The sequence below is a fragment of the Pelophylax lessonae genome (genome assembly GCF_965119305.1).
Source record: "Pelophylax lessonae genome assembly, chromosome: 3".
NCBI lineage: Eukaryota > Metazoa > Chordata > Amphibia > Anura > Ranidae > Pelophylax > Pelophylax lessonae.
The window spans coordinates 395,896,309-395,914,507 of record NC_138770.1 but is presented as its reverse complement, the minus strand read 5'-3'; the positions used below and the strand labels follow the sequence as shown (position 1 = coordinate 395,914,507).

General features: G+C 46.8%; 2 protein-coding genes across 2 annotated transcripts in view; both read left to right on the top strand.

Moving 5' to 3' along the window:
- Positions 1-6,423, top strand: part of PPIL6 (peptidylprolyl isomerase like 6) — a 31,981-nt gene extending 25,558 nt beyond the window's left edge. Inside the window, exon 8 of the mRNA XM_082251699.1 lies at positions 6,039-6,423. Within this exon, the coding sequence (XP_082107825.1) occupies positions 6,039-6,150 (112 nt within the window). The 3' untranslated portion in view covers positions 6,151-6,423. The remainder of the gene's footprint in view (positions 1-6,038) is intronic.
- Positions 6,424-15,995: 9,572 nt separating this feature from the next.
- CD164 (CD164 molecule) overlaps positions 15,996-18,199 on the top strand; it is a 73,462-nt gene continuing 71,258 nt past the window's right edge. Inside the window, exon 1 of the mRNA XM_082250596.1 lies at positions 15,996-16,189. Coding sequence (XP_082106722.1) covers positions 16,117-16,189 — 73 coding nt within the window. The 5' untranslated portion in view covers positions 15,996-16,116. The remainder of the gene's footprint in view (positions 16,190-18,199) is intronic.

Sequence of the window (18,199 nt, the reverse complement as noted above, 5' to 3'; positions counted from 1 at the left end):
GTCTATGGCCCCCCCGTTGTCCGCCGGGCCCCGACGCCCCACCCCGTTGTTGTCCGCGGGTGGCTCGAGTCTCAGTCTGCTGTCTGCGCTGCACACTGGTTGCTAAGGCCAGGCCGATTGGCATCTAGCAACCAGTGACTTTAGCAGAGCAGACCCATGATGCACAGCGGAGGAGGATCCTCCTCGCCGGCTCGTCCTCCTCTACGCGCCTAGAAGACTGGCTCCGCCTCCACCCAACTTCTTCCTTCATGTGCACTTGTGCAGCCATTGTGAAAGGTAAGGCAGCCAGCTGCCAGGCTGCTTGATTTTCTTTTTTTTTTCACACTCTCTCTCTCCATCGATCGACACAAGAGACACATATCAGTGCCACGAATCAGTGCCACGAATCAGTGTCCACCAGTGCCACTGCCCACCAGTGCCACTTATCTGTGTCCACCAGTGCCACTCACACAGACAAGGCAGAGATAATGGTATATAGCAGGGGTCTTCAAACTACGTCCCTCCAGCTGTTCAGGAACTACAATTGCCATCATGCCTAGTCATGTTTGTGAATGTCAGAGTTTTACAATGCCTCATGGGATGTGTAACTATATAGGAACTGTAGGCATGGCTGCAATGTGGGGAATGCCTGGCTAATCTCTTTCTTCTTCCTGGAAAGTCTGATAACAAGTCGCTTCAAATAAGATAAGGATCCGACTTGGAGGCGACTCCCATTGAAGTCTATTGGCACAAGTCGGATACAAGTCGCCTCAAAGTAGTACAGGACCCTTTTCTGAAGTCGGAGCGACTTCAGTAGTGCATATTAAGACGGCTCTCATTCATTTACATGGGATTTGTTATGTCAAGCGACTTGGGGCGACTTGAGGGCACACAAGTCGCCTCACAAGTCGCGGCAGTGTGAATGGACAACTGTTTTAAATTGTCATACAAATATATATTTGAAATCAATTTGTTTAATATTAATGGGCAATAACATGGTGTGGGTGGATTTCTGCAATTCCCAGGCTGTGTCACGCCCCTCCAGTCTATGTCTTCGAATAACAGGGAGGTGAAGCCACCATCAATCAAGAAGTAATATCCCACCTCCACTGTGTTTAGCTGGTGTAGTGGAAATGGAGGAGGAGGGAGGGAGTGGGATGTCATTTATTAGAGTTTATACACCCACATGTGTGTCTCTATAGTCACATGGGCTGCTCAGATGGGATAGGGAGGAAATGCTCAAAGTAGAAATACACTGAAAACTGAGCATGTGCAGAGCTGCCAACACTGCTCTGCAAAATCCCCAACTGCAGTGGGGACAAAGACAGGAAGGGGAAACAGAAAACAGCATGTACTACAGCATTTATTGATATAGTTTTTAATTATGTGCGTTTATTGACACTTTAAAGGAGTTGTAAAGTCAGAAGGCTTTTTATCTTAATGCATTCTATGCATTAAGATAAAAAAACCCTCTGGGTGTAGCAGCCTCCCCCAGCCCCCCCTAATCCTTACCTGAACCCCTTCTCTCTCCAGCTATGTCTATGAGTCCCTCGGCCATCCTGGGCCTCTCTCTTCTGATTGGCTGAGAAACAGCCAGGGCGCCATTGGCTCCCATGGATGTCATGCAAAGCCAGTTAGCCAATCAGGAGAGAGAGAGAGAGGGGGGCGGGGACGATCGGCAGCTCTGTGTCTGAATGGACACACAGAGCTGTGACCCGGCCCAGGTGCCCCCATAGAAAGCTGCTTGCTGTGGAAGCACTCGATGGGAGAGAGGGGCCAGGAGCAGAGAAGAGGGACCCGAGAAGAGGAGAATCTGGGCTGCTCTGTTCAAAACCAACTGCACAGAGGCGGTAAGTATAATATGTTTGTTATTTTTTTTTTTTAACGAGACTTCACAATTACTTTAAGCTGAAGATTCCCAACACTTGACTTCAGGAAAGAGGAGGTCCATGATAAGCATGAGTGTTACCTGGCTAGACAAATAATCTAGTAAAGAGATAGCCATAGATGTGATAGCTCTAACAGCCTAAAATCAAAATGAATAGAAGGAAAGAAATCCCCTGAGATGGAAAAAATAGAAGGGTTTGAAACCTTCTGAATAAGAAAGACAATGATCAACAACACCTGCATAAATAGATAGGCAGGGATACAGATATATATAGATAGGCAGGGATACAGATATACTATAATACAAATTGGAGCACATTATCATCAGGATCAGAAAGATGAGTAGGATGTCTTCCAACAAATACAAAGAGGTGTTTCTAGAGTGTGAGAGCCACACCACAAACCTGCCTAACCAGTTATCAAATATAAGATACTAGGAATCAACCTAATCCTGTAAGGAGCAGAATCCTCCACGGAGGAATGAGGAATGGGAATCCTAAGGTTAGTACTAGGAATAGAGAATAGTAAAGGAGAAGGAATCTAAGGACACTTCCTCAGACAATCACAGCTTGGCCAAAGAAAAACGAACCTATCGCCTGATAATCAGGTCCCATGAAGGCCCCCCAAAGTTGTTGCTGAGGATATGCCAACCCAGATAGCTGCTGTATAGAGAGTTAGAGACTAGCTCAAGCAGCATCTTTTGAAGTCTTGGTTAAAGTCACAGATGAAATAGTCAGCAAAATATACAGTGCCTTGAAAAAGTATTCAAAGTATGAAATTTTCCACATTTTGTCATGTTACAACCAAAAACATAAATGTATTTTATTGGGATTTTATGTGATAGACCAACACAAAGTAGCATATGATTGTGAAGAGGAGGGAAAATGATAAATGGTTTTCAACATTTTTTACAAATAAATACATGAAAAGTGTGGTGTGAATTTGTATTCAGCCCCCTGAGTCAATACTTTGCAGAACCACCTTTCGCTGCAATTACAGCTGCAAGTCTTTTTTGGGTATGTCTCTACCAGCTTTGCACATCTAGAGAGTAAAATTTCTGCACATTCTTCTTTGCAAAATAGCTCAAGCTCTGTAAGATTGGAAGGAGAGCGTCTGTGAACAGCAATTTTCTGTGAACAGCAAGTCTTGCCTCAGATTCTCAATTGGATTTAGGTCTGGACTTTGACTGGACCATTCTAAAACATAAAAATGTTTTGATCTAAACCATTCCATTGTTGCTCTGGCTGTATGTTTAGGGTCATTGTCCTGCTGGAAGGTGAACCTCCGCCCCAGTCTCAAGTCTTTTGCAGATTCTAACAGGTTTTCTTCTATGATTTCCCTGTATTTGGCTCCATCTATCTTCCCATCAACTTTGACCAGCTTCCCTGTCCCTGCTCTAGAAAAGTATCCGAACAACATGATGCTGCTACCACCATGTTTTACTGGGGGGATGGTGTGTTCAGGGTGATGTGCAGTGTTAGTTTTCTGCCACACATAGTGTTTTGCTTTTAGGCCAAAAGTTCAATTTTAGTCTCATCTGACCAGAGCACCTTCTTTCACATGTTTGCTGTGTCCCCCACATGGCTTCTCGCAAACTGCAAACAGGACTTCTTATGGATTTCTTTCAACAATGGCTTCCTTCTTGTCACTCTTCCATAAAGGCCAGATTTGTGGAGTGCATGACTAATAATTGTCCTGTGGACAGATTCTCCCACCTGAGCTGTGGATCTCTGAAGCTCCTCTAGAGGTACCATTGACCTCTTGGCTGTCAGTTTAGGTGGGTGGCCATGTCTAGGTAGGTTTGTAGTTGTAAACCTACAATATATTGAACAGATTGAATAGATTTAACAGTGCTCCGTGAGATGTTTAAAGCTCAAACCTAACCCTACTTTAAACTTCTCCACAAATGTATCCCTTATTCCTTGGCCTTTATGATGCTGTTTGTTCACCAAGGTTCTCTAACAAACCTCTGAGAGGTTCACAGAACAGCTGTATTTACACTGAGATTAAATTACACACAGATGGACTCTATGTATTAATTAGGTGACTTCTGAAGGCAATTAGTTCCACTAGATTTTAGTTAGGGGTTTTAGAGTAAGGGCTCTTTCACACGGAGTGGACCGCATTGTGATCCGCTCCGGCACTTTTTTTTTTTTTTTTTCACGGAGCAGATGACACTTGTGTCATCCGCTCCGTATGTCCGCTGGGGATTGCGGATGTCAGCGGATGACACCGCTGACATCCGATTTTGCATCCGTTCCGTTTTTTAAAAGGAACAAAAATAGGGTTCTGTTCCATTCCAAAAAACGGAACAGAACTGAAAGGACGAAAATCGGATGTCAGCGGATGGTTATCCGCTGACATCCGCAATGCCATTGACATGCATTATGTCCGTATATCATCCGCAAAAAAATAGGATGATATACAGACATACGGAATGCCGTGTGAAAGGGCCCTAAAGGGGCTGAAACAAATGCATGTCACACTTTTCAGATATTTATTTGTAAAAAAAATGTAAAACCATTTACAATTTTCCTCCCACTTCACAGTTATGTGCCACTTTGTATTTGTCTATCACAAAAAATCCCAATAAAATACATTTACATTTTTGGTTGTAAAAATGACAAATTAGGGGTTTGAATACTTTTTCAAGGCACTGCAGATTTGGTTTACAAAATATAACGCTTCCACACTGGGGGTTGTTTCTATAAAGAAAGAGAGAAAAATAAATAAAAACAAAAGGAGAGAAGTTGCCTATAATGACCAATCAAATTCCTTGTTTAAGTTTCCCCAGAGAAATAGAAATCCAAAAACTTGATTGAGCTACTATAGGCAACAGTGCCACTTTTGTTCCTATTTTCTTTTCTCTGTTTTATTATACAGATATTCCTAACAAATGGAACAGAATGTTTCTTTAATGCAGGGGTGGGGAACCTTTTTTCTGCCAAGGGCCATTTGGGTATTTATAAAATCATTCGGGGGCCGTACAAAATTATCAACTTAAAAATGTGCCTGTTATATTTGATCAAAAATTTAATTAACTCACCCTTAATGTGATGGCTGCAACTGCTTCTCTTTGGTGAGGTGTGTGATGTTAGCTGGTTTTGATGATGTTGCTACTCACAACTGGTTTTCCAGGTTTGTGTTGGTCAGTCTGGAGCGCAGTCGACTTTGTGGTGGTAAGTTTTGAAAAGAACTGCTGGCGGGTAATGTTGGTGGGTATAGCTGGCTGGTACTGCTGGTGGGTACAGCTTTGGGTACTGCTGGCTCAGGCTGGTACTACTGGCTTGTACTGTGCTGTGTGTACTGCTGGCTGGTACTGCTGGCTCAGGCTGGTACTGCTGTGGGTATTGCTGATTCAGGCTGGTACTGTGCTGTAGGTACTGCCTTGGGTACTGCTGGCTCAGGCTGGTACTGCTGGTTGGTACCGTGCTGTGGGTACTGCTGGCTGGTACGTCTGGCTAGTACTGCTGGCTGGTACTGCTGGCTCAGGCTGGTACTGCAGGCTGGTAATGCTGTAGGTACTGCTGGCTGGTACTGTGCTGTAGGTACTGCTGATTCTGTCTGGTACTGCTGTGGGTACTGCTGGTTTTGGCTGGTACTGCTGGTTCTGCTGTGGGTACTGCTGGCTCTGGCTGGTACTGCTGTGGGTACTGCTGTCTCTGGCTTATACTGCTGTGGGTACTGCTGGCTCTGACTTATACTGCTGTGAGTACTGCTGGCTCTGGCTGGTACTGCTGTGAGTACTGCTGGCTCTAGCTGGTACTGCTGGCTCTGGCTGGTACTGCTGTGTGTGCTGCTGGCGGGAAATGCTGGCTAGCAGCGGCGCCGTGCTGGAGGAAGAGGCAATGTTTCCTGTATTGGTCACAGGTGGAGTGCATTTGATATCACTCCGCCTGTGACTCACTCAGACTGTCAGCCGGAACTATACAGGAAGCATTGGCTCCATTCTGACAGATCAGCTGAGAGACACAGACTCAGCTGCACGGGGGGCCGGATACGGCCCCCGGGACATAGGTTCCCCATCCCTGCTTTAATGTATTGCTTTAATGTATTGTTGCAGGTCTATGTCAAATATTCTTGAAGAAGTAACTATCCTACACATACACTTTGTAGCTTGTTGAGAAAGACTTCTTTTCACAATGTAACTGTGTGTGCTTTTCCTTTTGTAGACAATTGGTCGAAGGCAGTGATGTACTTTGTAAAATGGAAGACATCCCAACCTACAATGAGAGACCAAAACTTAACTGCACTATTTTGGACTGTGGCCTTTTTATTCCTTGAGATTCAAATATTTCATATTTCATAGGAAGAGCCAAGGAGAAGGATAGTATATTACAAGAAGGCCTACACAACTACATCAAGACTGCAATAAGCAACAGATGAACTAACCATGATCAAGTTTATGTAAACTACTTTCCTTCAGTTTTGGACAATACTATACCTGACCATCGGGCAAGATAATCAAACATGTATCAGTTAATTTTGTGTAGAGTATCAATATATGGATGCAGGGCCAAAGTTACAAATCTAGATATTTTCTACAGGTTTCAAACCTAAACAAATTCTATAAATTTCTCCCCTTAAGGTTCTCTACATTACAGTCACTACCTAGTGTTATGTACTAAGCTGAAAAGGATGCGCTAACCAAACAAAATGGGAGCACCTAGAACTCCCTGAACTATGGAAGAAATAATAAAGGGAAAAATGTGTACTAGTGCGCTCCGAAAAATATATATAAACATACATATAGAATATAAACAATGATAAAGAATTCTAGTGATAAAAATAATAATAACATTAATGTCCATATGCCATCAAATGAGCAAAAAGAAAATTGTGCATAGTGCCCTAAAAGTGCACAAAAAATTAAGTCACTGTTGATCAATATGACGTTAATAACTTCAGCTTTGAAAAAACGAAGGATTCTTTGACAATAAATTAATCCACACCACCTGCGATGTTCAGTGCTGCATGCAACCCCACAATGTCCACACAAGAGGATAAGGTGGCTGCTTACCAGAAACCAATGTTTAGATAGCATATATATCATAAGCCCCTGGACAAATGGCCCCAGTGCAGGGACGTAACTACAATGGCAATCGGGCCCCATGATTGAGGGGGCCTGTGCGGCTCCCCTGTACACCTGTATAGGAGGGGCGGCGGGGGCAGCATGTAGAGAAATCACTATCCTCCTTTTTCCTCCTGTAGTTGCAGGAGGAAAAAGGAGGAGATTGGTTCTTCTGTATGCTGCCCCCACCACTCCTATACAGTTCACTTGTGTTCTGCTGTCTCTGGGCCCCTGTGTGCTTCCCTGGTTACCCCCCCCCCCCCTCCCACTGTGCTGCTCCCTCCCCTCTCCTGCCGGCTGCTGAAGGGGATGTGTCACAATAATAGAGAACCAGGAAGGGGTCGGTAAATATGTAATTTACCAGCTCCTTCCTTTTCTGAATGGACAGTCATAGTCAGTGACAATGGAAAAAAATAAAATAAAATTATAAAAAATAATACAATTAAAATACCAAAAAATAAAAACTACTGACACCAGTGGGTGAACTTCCAGGATCGCAAAGGTCACACTTGCAACTGGGCCCTGGCATTCCACCACCGTGGGGAGGCCCCAAGATGGCAGGTATGGGGCCCACTGCAGAACTTGTGAAAGGGTCCTGCTGCGGGACTGTAATAAAGGGCTCCACAACAAGAGTAAAGGGCCCCAGGATCAGTGGGAAGAGCCCCAGGCTCGAAGGGAAGGGCCCCGCCCAGGGGTCCGGAGGGCCCTTCATGCTTTCTTGCACCGGGGCCCTGAAGGTTCTAGTTACGCCTCTGCCCTAGTGGATAATGGGATCTCCTTATTAGGCGACAATCTCCTGTTCAATAGATCCCATGACTCCTTGGGTGGAGTAGCCACATCGTCACCACACACGATCTGCACGGCAGGCGGCCGTGCACACTGGTTAAGGCTGGGTGTTTTTCAACTAAATGTAAGTGCAATCCTATCTTTTATTAAAGTATTTTAGAGGTAATGCACTATCCAGCTCTTTCATTTATTTGCGTGTGAACCTGGGAATGCATGAAATGCAAAACGGAGAACATTAAATAGGAAACTATCGCTCTAATAAGAGATCCCATTACCAATTTGGACCAATTCCCTCCAGGTGCTCATGATCAATATAACATCTAATTAGTGGTCTCTGCTTTGAAATGCTTGGAATATACATGGAATCTATTGAACAGGAGATTGTTGCTCAATAAGGAGATCCCATTATCCACTGGGGCCATTTGTCCAGGGGCTTATCATATATATGCTATCTAAACATCGTTTTCTGGTAAGCATCCACCTTATCCTCTTGTGTGGACATTGTGGGGTTGCATGCAGCACTGAACATCGCAGGTGGTGTGGATTCATTTATTGTCAAAGAATGCTTCGTTGTTTCACAGCTGAAGTTATTAACGTCATATTGATCAACAGTGACTTCATTTTTTGTGCACTTTTAGGGCACTATGCACGATTTTCTTTTTGCACTTTTAATGGCATATGAACATAAATGTTATTATTATTTTTATCACTAGAATTTTTTATCATTGTTTATATTCTTTATGTATTTTTATATATATTTTTCTGAGCGCACTAGTACACATTTTTCACTACCTAGTGTTGCCACTCCCTCCTTCCTGCCATGCGCTTAGGCCTCGTTCACATGATGCGATTACATCTATGCAGGACCATGTTAACCCGCACGAGGCTGCACAGGTGTTGCGTTCATCCCCATGCAAACAGTCGCATTCACGTCTATTGGGGCACAGCGCCTGCACGGACACACCTGCTGTGTCCCAATATGACATCCATGTGGGCACAGATGTCACATTTGGAGCAGCAGCTGTATCTGTGCAGCTGCTGCAGCCCAATAGACAGCTATAGGCATCCCCATGCTGGTAAAACACAGCCCTGCAAGGGGCACGGTTGTAATTGCCACATCTGAATGATTTCTTCTTGATTACGCAGTGGGGAGAGAGGTGGAAGTTTGATTAATTTCCTAAAGATGACAATATGTATGGAAAGCATTTAGACCCATGTGGACTTCACAAACATTAAGCCCCTGTTCACATTGGAGCAAGTCGCAGGCTATCGCTGGGATTCGCTCTGTTCAAATCGGTGCGACGCTGACTTTGCGGTGCCACATCAATTAAAAAAGGCGTTTCTGCAGTACTTTTGGCAATTTCAGGTGCGACATGCATAGACATCTATGCATGAAGCCACACAGATGTCTTCCAAGTCACACTGACATGTAGCTTTGAAATTGTGCAATTTCAGATGAGGTTGCACGATTTCAAAGCTACAGCCAATGTGAACAGGGGTTAAAAGATGTATTTAAAACAAATTTGAATAGCTATTCTTCCAAGGAAACTGCATTTAGATTCATTGTGTGTTTACTAACAAGCTGTTTTGAGAATGAAACAAAATTGGATGTTCTTCTGCTATTTTCTCTTCTACTCAAAATGCCTTCAAATATTATGGGCAGTAGTAAAGATGGAGGGATTTAGTAAATGAATTACAGTACTGGTTACATTTACTGTATTTGGAGCTTCACGTATACAATGGGGCACTGATGATCACGACATCATTGACCTAACACGGCCATATTAGGTCAATGATGTCACAAGCAGCTCTGCCCTCTAGTGCAGCCTTTTTCAACCAGGGTGCCCAGGCACACTGGGGTGCCTTGAGGTTTCTTCATGGGTGCCTTGGCAAAATGCCTAAAAATTGATCAAGAATTGTATACATGTCAGGATGTGGATCAAGCCTGCCTTTTAGTTACACAAAGCCACGGGTTTCCATTATGACTTTCTAGACACTGGTATCTTAACAACCAATGATGTCATCAATTAATAAGAAGGAAGTCTGTTGTCTCCACAACATCTTTGTTCTACTCTCCTGTGCCCTCTCCCTCAGCACAGGGGTGACATTAGCTGATTGATGGAGAGAAATATAGGGAGAAGAGAAACATTGGAATACTAGTCAGTACCAGTGTGCAAAAGTCTATTTGCTTTGGAAGATAATCACTGATAACGTTGGGTGTCCTATGTGTGGATGTTGCTGCATTATGTAAATCTATTAGAATATTTTTTACATTTTAGAATGGGGTGCCTCGAGACTGTCCATAATTTTAAAGGGTGCCTAAAGATTGTCAATAATCTTAAAGGGTGCCTTGAGATTGTCTATAATTTTAAAGGGTGCCTTGATGGAAAAAAGGTTGAGAAACACTGCTCTAGTGTACGTGAAGCTGTGGAGCAGGTAATTCCCTGCCTGCAGCTCATTGGCTTGGCACTGACAGCTGCCTTCCAAATTTGGACTAAACCTAGTGCCAAACCCACGCTCATCCCAGCTTATGAATGAGCCTATCTTTTCTACCCATCTTATACGAAGAACACTCAACCAGAAGAGAAAATAGTCTAAGAACATTAAATTTTGCTCCTTTGGTTAGTTTAGATGCATTATTACCCCTTTGGTTAGCGTGCATAACTGGCAATTACAATGCGGTTACTGTGTCCATAGTTACGCTTTGACAGGTCTGTGTCCATAGTTGCACTTTTTCACAGGTCACCAGCAGCAAACTGTCAGAATGTGGAAAGGTGAATAGAGCTTGAAGCAAAGTGAACAGAGTCCTTCTACTGCAGTGATGTCCAAATAAAAAAAACCTTTCTAATTTTGCATTTTTTTCTTACATTTGTTGGTGTTGTTAACTGCATGTTTATTATACTTTTCTTTGTTCCTTTTTTTTTCCATTTATTTTGTTTTATATTCCTTTCAAAACTGAAATGATATCTAACACCCACCCTTATAACAAAAATGTGTGAAATGAATAAACTATTGCTATTCATGTGTACAGCTGCTGTTGTGAACAACCATGTGTTTAAAACGGAATAAACTAAAAGAACAGCGCTTGCACTTAAATCTGAACAAATTGGCATACACATAACATGTCCAAGTGAATCCTGGAATTAGGCTTGATGCTTAGTGTTTAGTGCACCGCACAGTGCCCCAGTCTGAGATCAAGATCGCTCTGGAGCAGGTTTTCATCAAGTATGTCTCTGTACATTGCTGAATTCATCTTTCACTCAATCCTGACTAGTCTTCCAGTTCTTGCTTCTGAAAATCATCCCCACAGCATGATGCTGGCACCACCATGCTTCACTGTAGGGATGATATTGGCCAGGGGAAGAGTGGTGCCTGGTTTCCTCCAGACATGAGGGTTGCCATTCAGGCCAAAGAGTTCAATCTTTGTTTCATCACACCAGAGAATTTGGTTCTATTGGTCTGAGAGTCCTTAAGGTGCCTTTTGGAAAACTCCAGGTGGGCTGTCATGCGCAGAGGCGGTTGTTCTTCTGGAAGGTTCTTGTCTCTCCACAGAGAAATGCTGGAGCTCTGTCAGAGTGACCATTGGGTTCGTGGTCACCGCCCTGGCTAAGGCCCTTCTCCCCCCGATCGCTAAGTTTGGCCAGATGGCCAGCTCTAGGAAGAGTCCTGGTGCTCAATATTGAGTGTCATGGCAAAGGCTGTGAATACTTATATACTTGTGATTTTTTTTTCCTTTTTATTTTTTAATACATTTTCAAAGATTTCAAACAAACTTCTTTCATGTTACCATTATCGGGTATTGTTTGTAGAATTTGGAGGAAAATAATGAATTGAATCAATTTTGGAATAAGGCTGTAACATAGCAAAATGTGGAAAAAGTGAAGCGCTGTGAATACTTTCTGGATACACTGTAGCGTGTGTTGATGTAATATACACCACTGGACCAGGGATGTAAGCCGGGAACACTGTGCAGTCGATCAAAGGAAATGCCAAGGAATGCCGTTTTCCACCACTACTCCAACTGGTATTACTTTGCCTCTTTGAGTCCTCTTAGGGCAGGGGTAGGGAACCTTGGCTCTCCAGCTGTGCTGAAACTACAAATCCCAGGAGGCACTGCAAAACTCTGACAGCCACAGGCATGCCTTCTTAAGGCAGACGCATGATGGGATTTGTAGTTTCAGCACAGCTGGAGATCCAACGTTCCCTACCCTGCCTTAGAGCCACTGGACACACATAGCAGGGCCATTAGGAAGAAAAGGAGAAGCCTCCCATAGTGTAATATTGTTTATTGTGTCACAAACGTGAAGCCATGTATTCAGAAAGTGGACCGTAAGTACCGTTGCCGTCGCCCACTGTTCTCAGCGCCAGGGTTTGGTTGCTAGGACCGCCCATGTCCTAGCAACCAATCATGTGCTTGCCCCTCCCCCAGGTCCTGGCCTTCAGAGAGAGAAAAGGAGGAAGCTCCTCCTCCAAACCTATGCTGTCCCAGTGCCCAGCCTTCCAGCTTCCACCTGTCCTATAGCTGACTGCTGCAATGAGAAGCAATGGATCCTGATGTCAGCTGGGATCTTTACTCATCTTCCACTACCCCAACTATTTTTGAACCTCTCCGCTCTCCTTATCCCACGCTGATCTTCCCCTTTAAATTTGGGGACTCTATTGAAAGTGAATGGGTTCTAGGGACCCTGATGTAAGGGGGCTATAGGGACCCTGATGTAAGGGGGTTTTGAGGACCCTGATGTAAGTGGGGCTCTAATGACCCTGATGTAAGGGGGGCTCTGGGGACCCTGATGGTAGGGGGGTTCTTGGGACCCTGATGTAAGATGGGCTCTGGAGACCCTGATGTAAGGGGGGCTCTGGGGACCCAGATGTAAGAAAGGCTCTGAGGACCCTGATGTAAGGGGGGCTCTGGGCAGGGTGACCAGACGTCCCCGGTTTCTGGGGACAGTCCACGGATTGAGAACACTGTCCCTGGAGCCAGTCTGTCCCTGGTTTTATCCCCAGATTGCAGGGGCGGCACTAGTAGCAGGGCTGATACTGGGAAGGTGCTGGGCACTGGTGAGGCTGCATTGGATGGGCACTGGTCAGGTTGCATTGCTGGGCACTGGTTGGGCTGTATTGCTGGGCACTGTTAAGGCTGTATTGAATGGGCACTGGTGAGGCTGTATTGCTGAGCACTGGTGAGGCTGCATTGCTGGGCCTGGTGACGCTGTATTGCTGGGCACTGGTGAGGCTGCATTGAATAGACACCGGTGAGGCTGCGCAAATGGCCAGTGATCAGGCTGCATTGCTGGGCACTGGTGAGGTGGCATTGCTGGGCACTAATCAGGCTACATTGCAGGGCACTGGTGAGGCTGCATTGGGTGAGCACTGGCGAGGCTGCGCTGATAGGCACTGCTCAGGCTGCATTGCTGGGCACTGATCAGGCTGTATAGATGGGCACTGGTCAGGCTGCATAGATGGGCACTGGTAAGGCTGCATTGGATGGGCACTGGTAAGGCTGCATTGGATGGACACTGGTGAGGCTGCAATGGATGGGCACTGGTGAGGCTGCATTGGATGGGCACTGGTCAGGTTGCATTGCTGGGCACTGGTTGGGCTGCATTAGATGGGCACTGGTGAGGCTGCGCTGATAGGCACTGATCAGGCTGCATTGCTGGGCACTGATCAGGCTGCATAGATGGGCACTGGTCAGGCTGCATAGATGGGCACTGGTAAGGCTGCATTGGATGGGCACTGGTGAGGCTGCGCTAATGGGCACTGGTGAGGCTGCCTTGGATGGGCACTGGTGAGGCTGCCTTGGATGGGCACTGGTGAGGCTGCATTTGATGGGCACTGGTCAGGTTGCATTGCTGGGCACTGGTTGGGCTGCATTGCTGGGCACTGTTAAGGCTGTATTGAATGGGCACTAGTGAGGCTGTATTGCTGAGCACTGGTGAGGCTGCATTGCTGGGCCTGGTGACGCTGTATTGCTGGGCACTGGTGAGGCTGCATTGAATAGACACCGGTGAGGCTGCGCAAATGGGCAGTGATCAGGCTGCATTGCTGGGCACTGGTGAGGTGGCATTGCTGGGCACTAATCAGGCTACATTGCAGGGCACTGGTGAGGCTGCATTGGGTGAGCACTGGTGAGGCTGCGCTGATAGGCACTGATCAGGCTGCATTGCTGGGCACTGATCAGGCTGTATAGATGGGCACTGGTCAGGCTGCATAGATGGGCACTGGTAAGGCTGCATTGGATGGGCACTGGTAAGGCTGCATTGGATGGGCACTGGTGAGGCTACAATGGATGGGCACTGGTGAGGCTGCATTGGATGGGCACTGGTCAGGTTGCATTGCTGGGCACTGGTCGGGCTGCATTGGATGGGCACTGGTGAGGCTGCGCTGATAGGCACTGATCAGGCTGCATTGCTGGGCACTGGTCAGGCTGCATAGATGGGCACTGGTAAGGCTGCATTGGATGGGCACTGGTGAGGCTGCGCTAATGGGCACTGGTGAGGCTGCCTTGGATGGGCACTGGTGAGGCTGCATTGGATGGGCACTGGTCAGGTTGCATTGCTGGGCACTGGTCAGGCTGCATTGCTGGGCGTTGGTAATGCTGCATTGAATGGGCACTGGTGAGGCTGCATTGCTGGGCACTGGTGAGGCTGCATTGAATAGACACCGGTGAGACTGCGCAAATGGGCACTAAACAGGCGGCATTGCTGGCCACTAATCAGGCAGCATTGCAGGGCACTGGTGAGGCTGCATTGGATGAGCACTGGTGAGGCTGCGCTGATAGGTACTGATCAGGCTGCATAGATGGGCACTGGTTAGGCTGCATTGGATGGGCACTGGTCAGGTTGCATTGCTGGGTACTGGTCAGGCTGCATTACTGGATACTGGCGAGACTGCATTGGATGGGCACAGCTGAGACCTGCATTCTTTTATGTAGCGCACTGCTGAACTCTGCATTCTTTATGTAAAGCACTCCTGGGCCCTGCATTCTTTATGTAGTGCATTCCTGAGCCCTGCATTCTTTATGTAGTGCATTCCTGAGCCCTGCATTCTCTATGTAGTGCATTCCTGAGCCCTGCATTCTTTATGTAGTGCACTCCTGAACCCTGCATTCTTTATGTAGCGCACTCCTGAGTGCTACTTAGCCCTGCATTCTTTATGTAGCACTTCTTAGCCCTGCATTGTTTATGTAAGGCATTCCTGAACTCTGCACTCTGTAAGTAGTGCACACCTGAACTCTGCACTCTGTTTTTTCTCTATCTTATCTTCATAACATTTGGTAGTCATATCCCAAACAATTCTAAGAAGTATCTTTTTTTTTTTTTTTTTATCTCATGGACGAAATGCGAGAAATAACATATATATCATACAATCATTCCATAAACATACCACATACACTGCATATGTATATTTTTGAGGAAATTATGCTTATAAAATAGTTTACCATTTGCCTAAAAAAAAAAAAAAAATATGTCTCCGGATTTAATTTTACCTTACTCTGGGGGACACTTATGTAAGGGGGTGACTCTGAGGATCCTAATGAAAGGGGGTCTCTGATGTAAGGGGAAACTCTGGGGTCCTGGATTAAAGGAGGGGGAACTCTGAGGATCCTGATGTAAGGAGGGCGGGGAACTATGGGGACCCTAATAAAAGGGACCCAGGCCTAAAGCTGTTTTAGAGGTCCCAAAATTTCTAATGGCTGCCCTGTTCTCCACACACTGCGCCAACGTTCCTAATACCGCTGCAGACTAAGCTGTCTCCTGCAAGCTTCAGCCAATCCATGAAGAAGAGGTATCCAGCCAATTAGGTGCCTCACAAGCTGTGCTGCATGCAACAACAGTTCCTCCCAGCTCCCCAGTCTCCACATGGAGCAACCATTGACAAAGAGGTGAGAAAGCATCCCTTTTCTAGGTGGGTGGAGGTTGCAAGTAGCCAGTCTTGCCTAGGGCGCAAAATAGTCTAGCACCAACCCTGGGGATCTGAATGGTTACCATGACCAATGAAGACCTTTTTCCTTCCCCAGATTATGACAGATCAGCCATAAACCGGTAATATCTCCGGGTTGACTCCAGGTGGCGCTGTCGCCCCGGGAATATGGACAGGAAGGTGAAGTTGGTGTGTTGAGGAGGTGATCGCTTTCTTAGTGCCACGTGCGCAGTGACGTCACACCGGGAGGTGCGACTAACTCGGCGGACAAGTTAGAGCTGCCACCGGTAAAGGGAGAGTAGGAGGTGCCGCTGCTTTCTAGGACGATCACAGTCCTCAGTCCTGACGTTGTGGCCGCTCTTTGACAGACCACGCCCAGTTATTGGTGGTGGGGGTCACGTGAGAAGCTCGCAGCACCAGCAGCAGGAAGAGTTGCTGAGTTGGGACAAGCAGTGTGACACGGGACGACCATGATGGGGATCGGGCAGAGATGTGCGCTGCTCCTGATCGTGCTGGGGATAACAGCTGCTGCCGCCGGTAAGAGTGTATTATAGAAGCAGTCTGCTGTCCCGGGGCTGGAGACAGGTGGAGCGATGCCGCAGGGCGGTGCTCGGTGTAGGGAGGATCACCTGCTCACCTCTCCCTGGATCATTACCGATCATAGGACAGCTCGCTGTGTCATGGGATCCCACCATCATCTAAGGAAACCTGGACACATGAGCTTACACTCTAATGCTCCCTATTCATCCCATCGTTGCTCCCATTTTCCAATGGAATCCAGCAGTTGTCATTGATTTTTCTATTGCTATTTAACTCCTTTCAACTAGTTTTCATACAGAAATGAAAGTGATCAGATGTGTTGGAACGTTCTGATTGGTTTTTAGTCCGTCATGACTAATCTGGAACAATCATGAGATCACTTTGAATTTTTGGTGACTTGTAAATGTGTGAAATTGAAAGCAATCAGGTTGGTGCTAGTGTGTTTACCATTTGTATTTCATCGGACATGACTCAAATATCAGTGGGTGTATGGCCTTTGTTAGAACAGTGCTCAACTGGCAGCCACACTCTCCTTGCAGTGCCAGCTGGCACAGCCAGGGCTTTCTGACATTTTTATATGTATCTACTGCTAGTGATGTTCTCTGAATCCTCCAAGACCCTCGTATACTAGACCCCCCCCCCCCCCCCCCAAGATCCTTGTATACCACCAGATTCTCCCCCAAGATCCTTGTATACCACTAGATTCGATCCTTGTATACCACTAGATTCCCCCCCCCCCAAGATCTTTGTATACCACTAGATCCCCCCCCCCCCAGATCCTTGTATACCACTAGATTCGATCCTTGTATACCACTAGATTCCCCCCCCCAAGATCTTTGTATACCACTAGATCCCCCCCCCCCCCCCAGATCCTTGTATACCAGATTCTCCCAACCCCCCCCCCCCAAGATCCTTGTATACCAGATTTCCCCCCCCCCCCCCCCAAGATCCTTGTATACCAGATTTCCCCCCCCCCCCCAAGATCCTTGTATACCAGATTTCCCCCCCCCCCCCAAGATCCTTGTATACCAGATTCCCCCCCCCCCCAAGATCCTTGTATACCAGATTTCCCCCCCCCCCCCCAAGATCCTTGTATACCAGATTTCCCCCCCCAAGATCTTTGTATACCAGATCCCCCCCCCAAGATCCTTGTATACCAGATCCCCCCCCAAGATCCTTGTATACCAGATCCCCCCCCCCAAGATCCTTGTATACCAGATCCCCCCCCAGATCCTTGTATACCAGATCCCCCCAAGATCCTTGTATACCAGATCCCCCCCCCAAGATCCTTGTATACCAGATCCCCCCCCCAAGATCCTTGTATACCAGATCCCCCCCCAAGATCCTTGTATACCAGATCCCCCCCAAGTTCTTTGTATACCAGATCCCCCCCCCCCCAAGATCCTTGTATACCAGATTCTCCCTCCCCCCCCAAAGATCCTTGTATACCAGATTCTCCCCCCCCCCCCAAAGATCCTTGTATACCAGATTCTTCCCCCCCCCCTCCCAAGATCCTTGTATACCAGATTCTTCCACCCCCCCCCCAAGATCCTTGTATACCAGATTCTCCCCCCCCCCCCCCAAGATCCTTGTATACCAGATTCTCCCCCCCCCCCCAAGATCCTTGTATACCAGATTCTTCCCCCCCCCCTCCCAAGATCCTTGTATACCAGATTCTTCCCCCCCCCCCTCCCAAGATCCTTGTATACCAGATTCTCCCCCCCCCCCCAAGATCCTTGTATACCAGATTCTTCCACCCCCCCCCCAAGATCCTTGTATACCAGATTCTCCCCCCCCCCAAGATCCTTGTATACCAGATTCTCCCCCCCCCCCCCAAGATCCTTGTATACCAGATTCTTCCCCCCCCCCCAAGATCCTTGTATACCAGATTCTCCCCCCCCCCCCAAGATCCTTGTATACCAGATTCTCCCCCCCCCAAGATCCTTGTATACCAGATTCTCCCCCCCCCCCCAAGATCCTTGTATACCAGATTCTTTCCCCCCCCCCAAGATC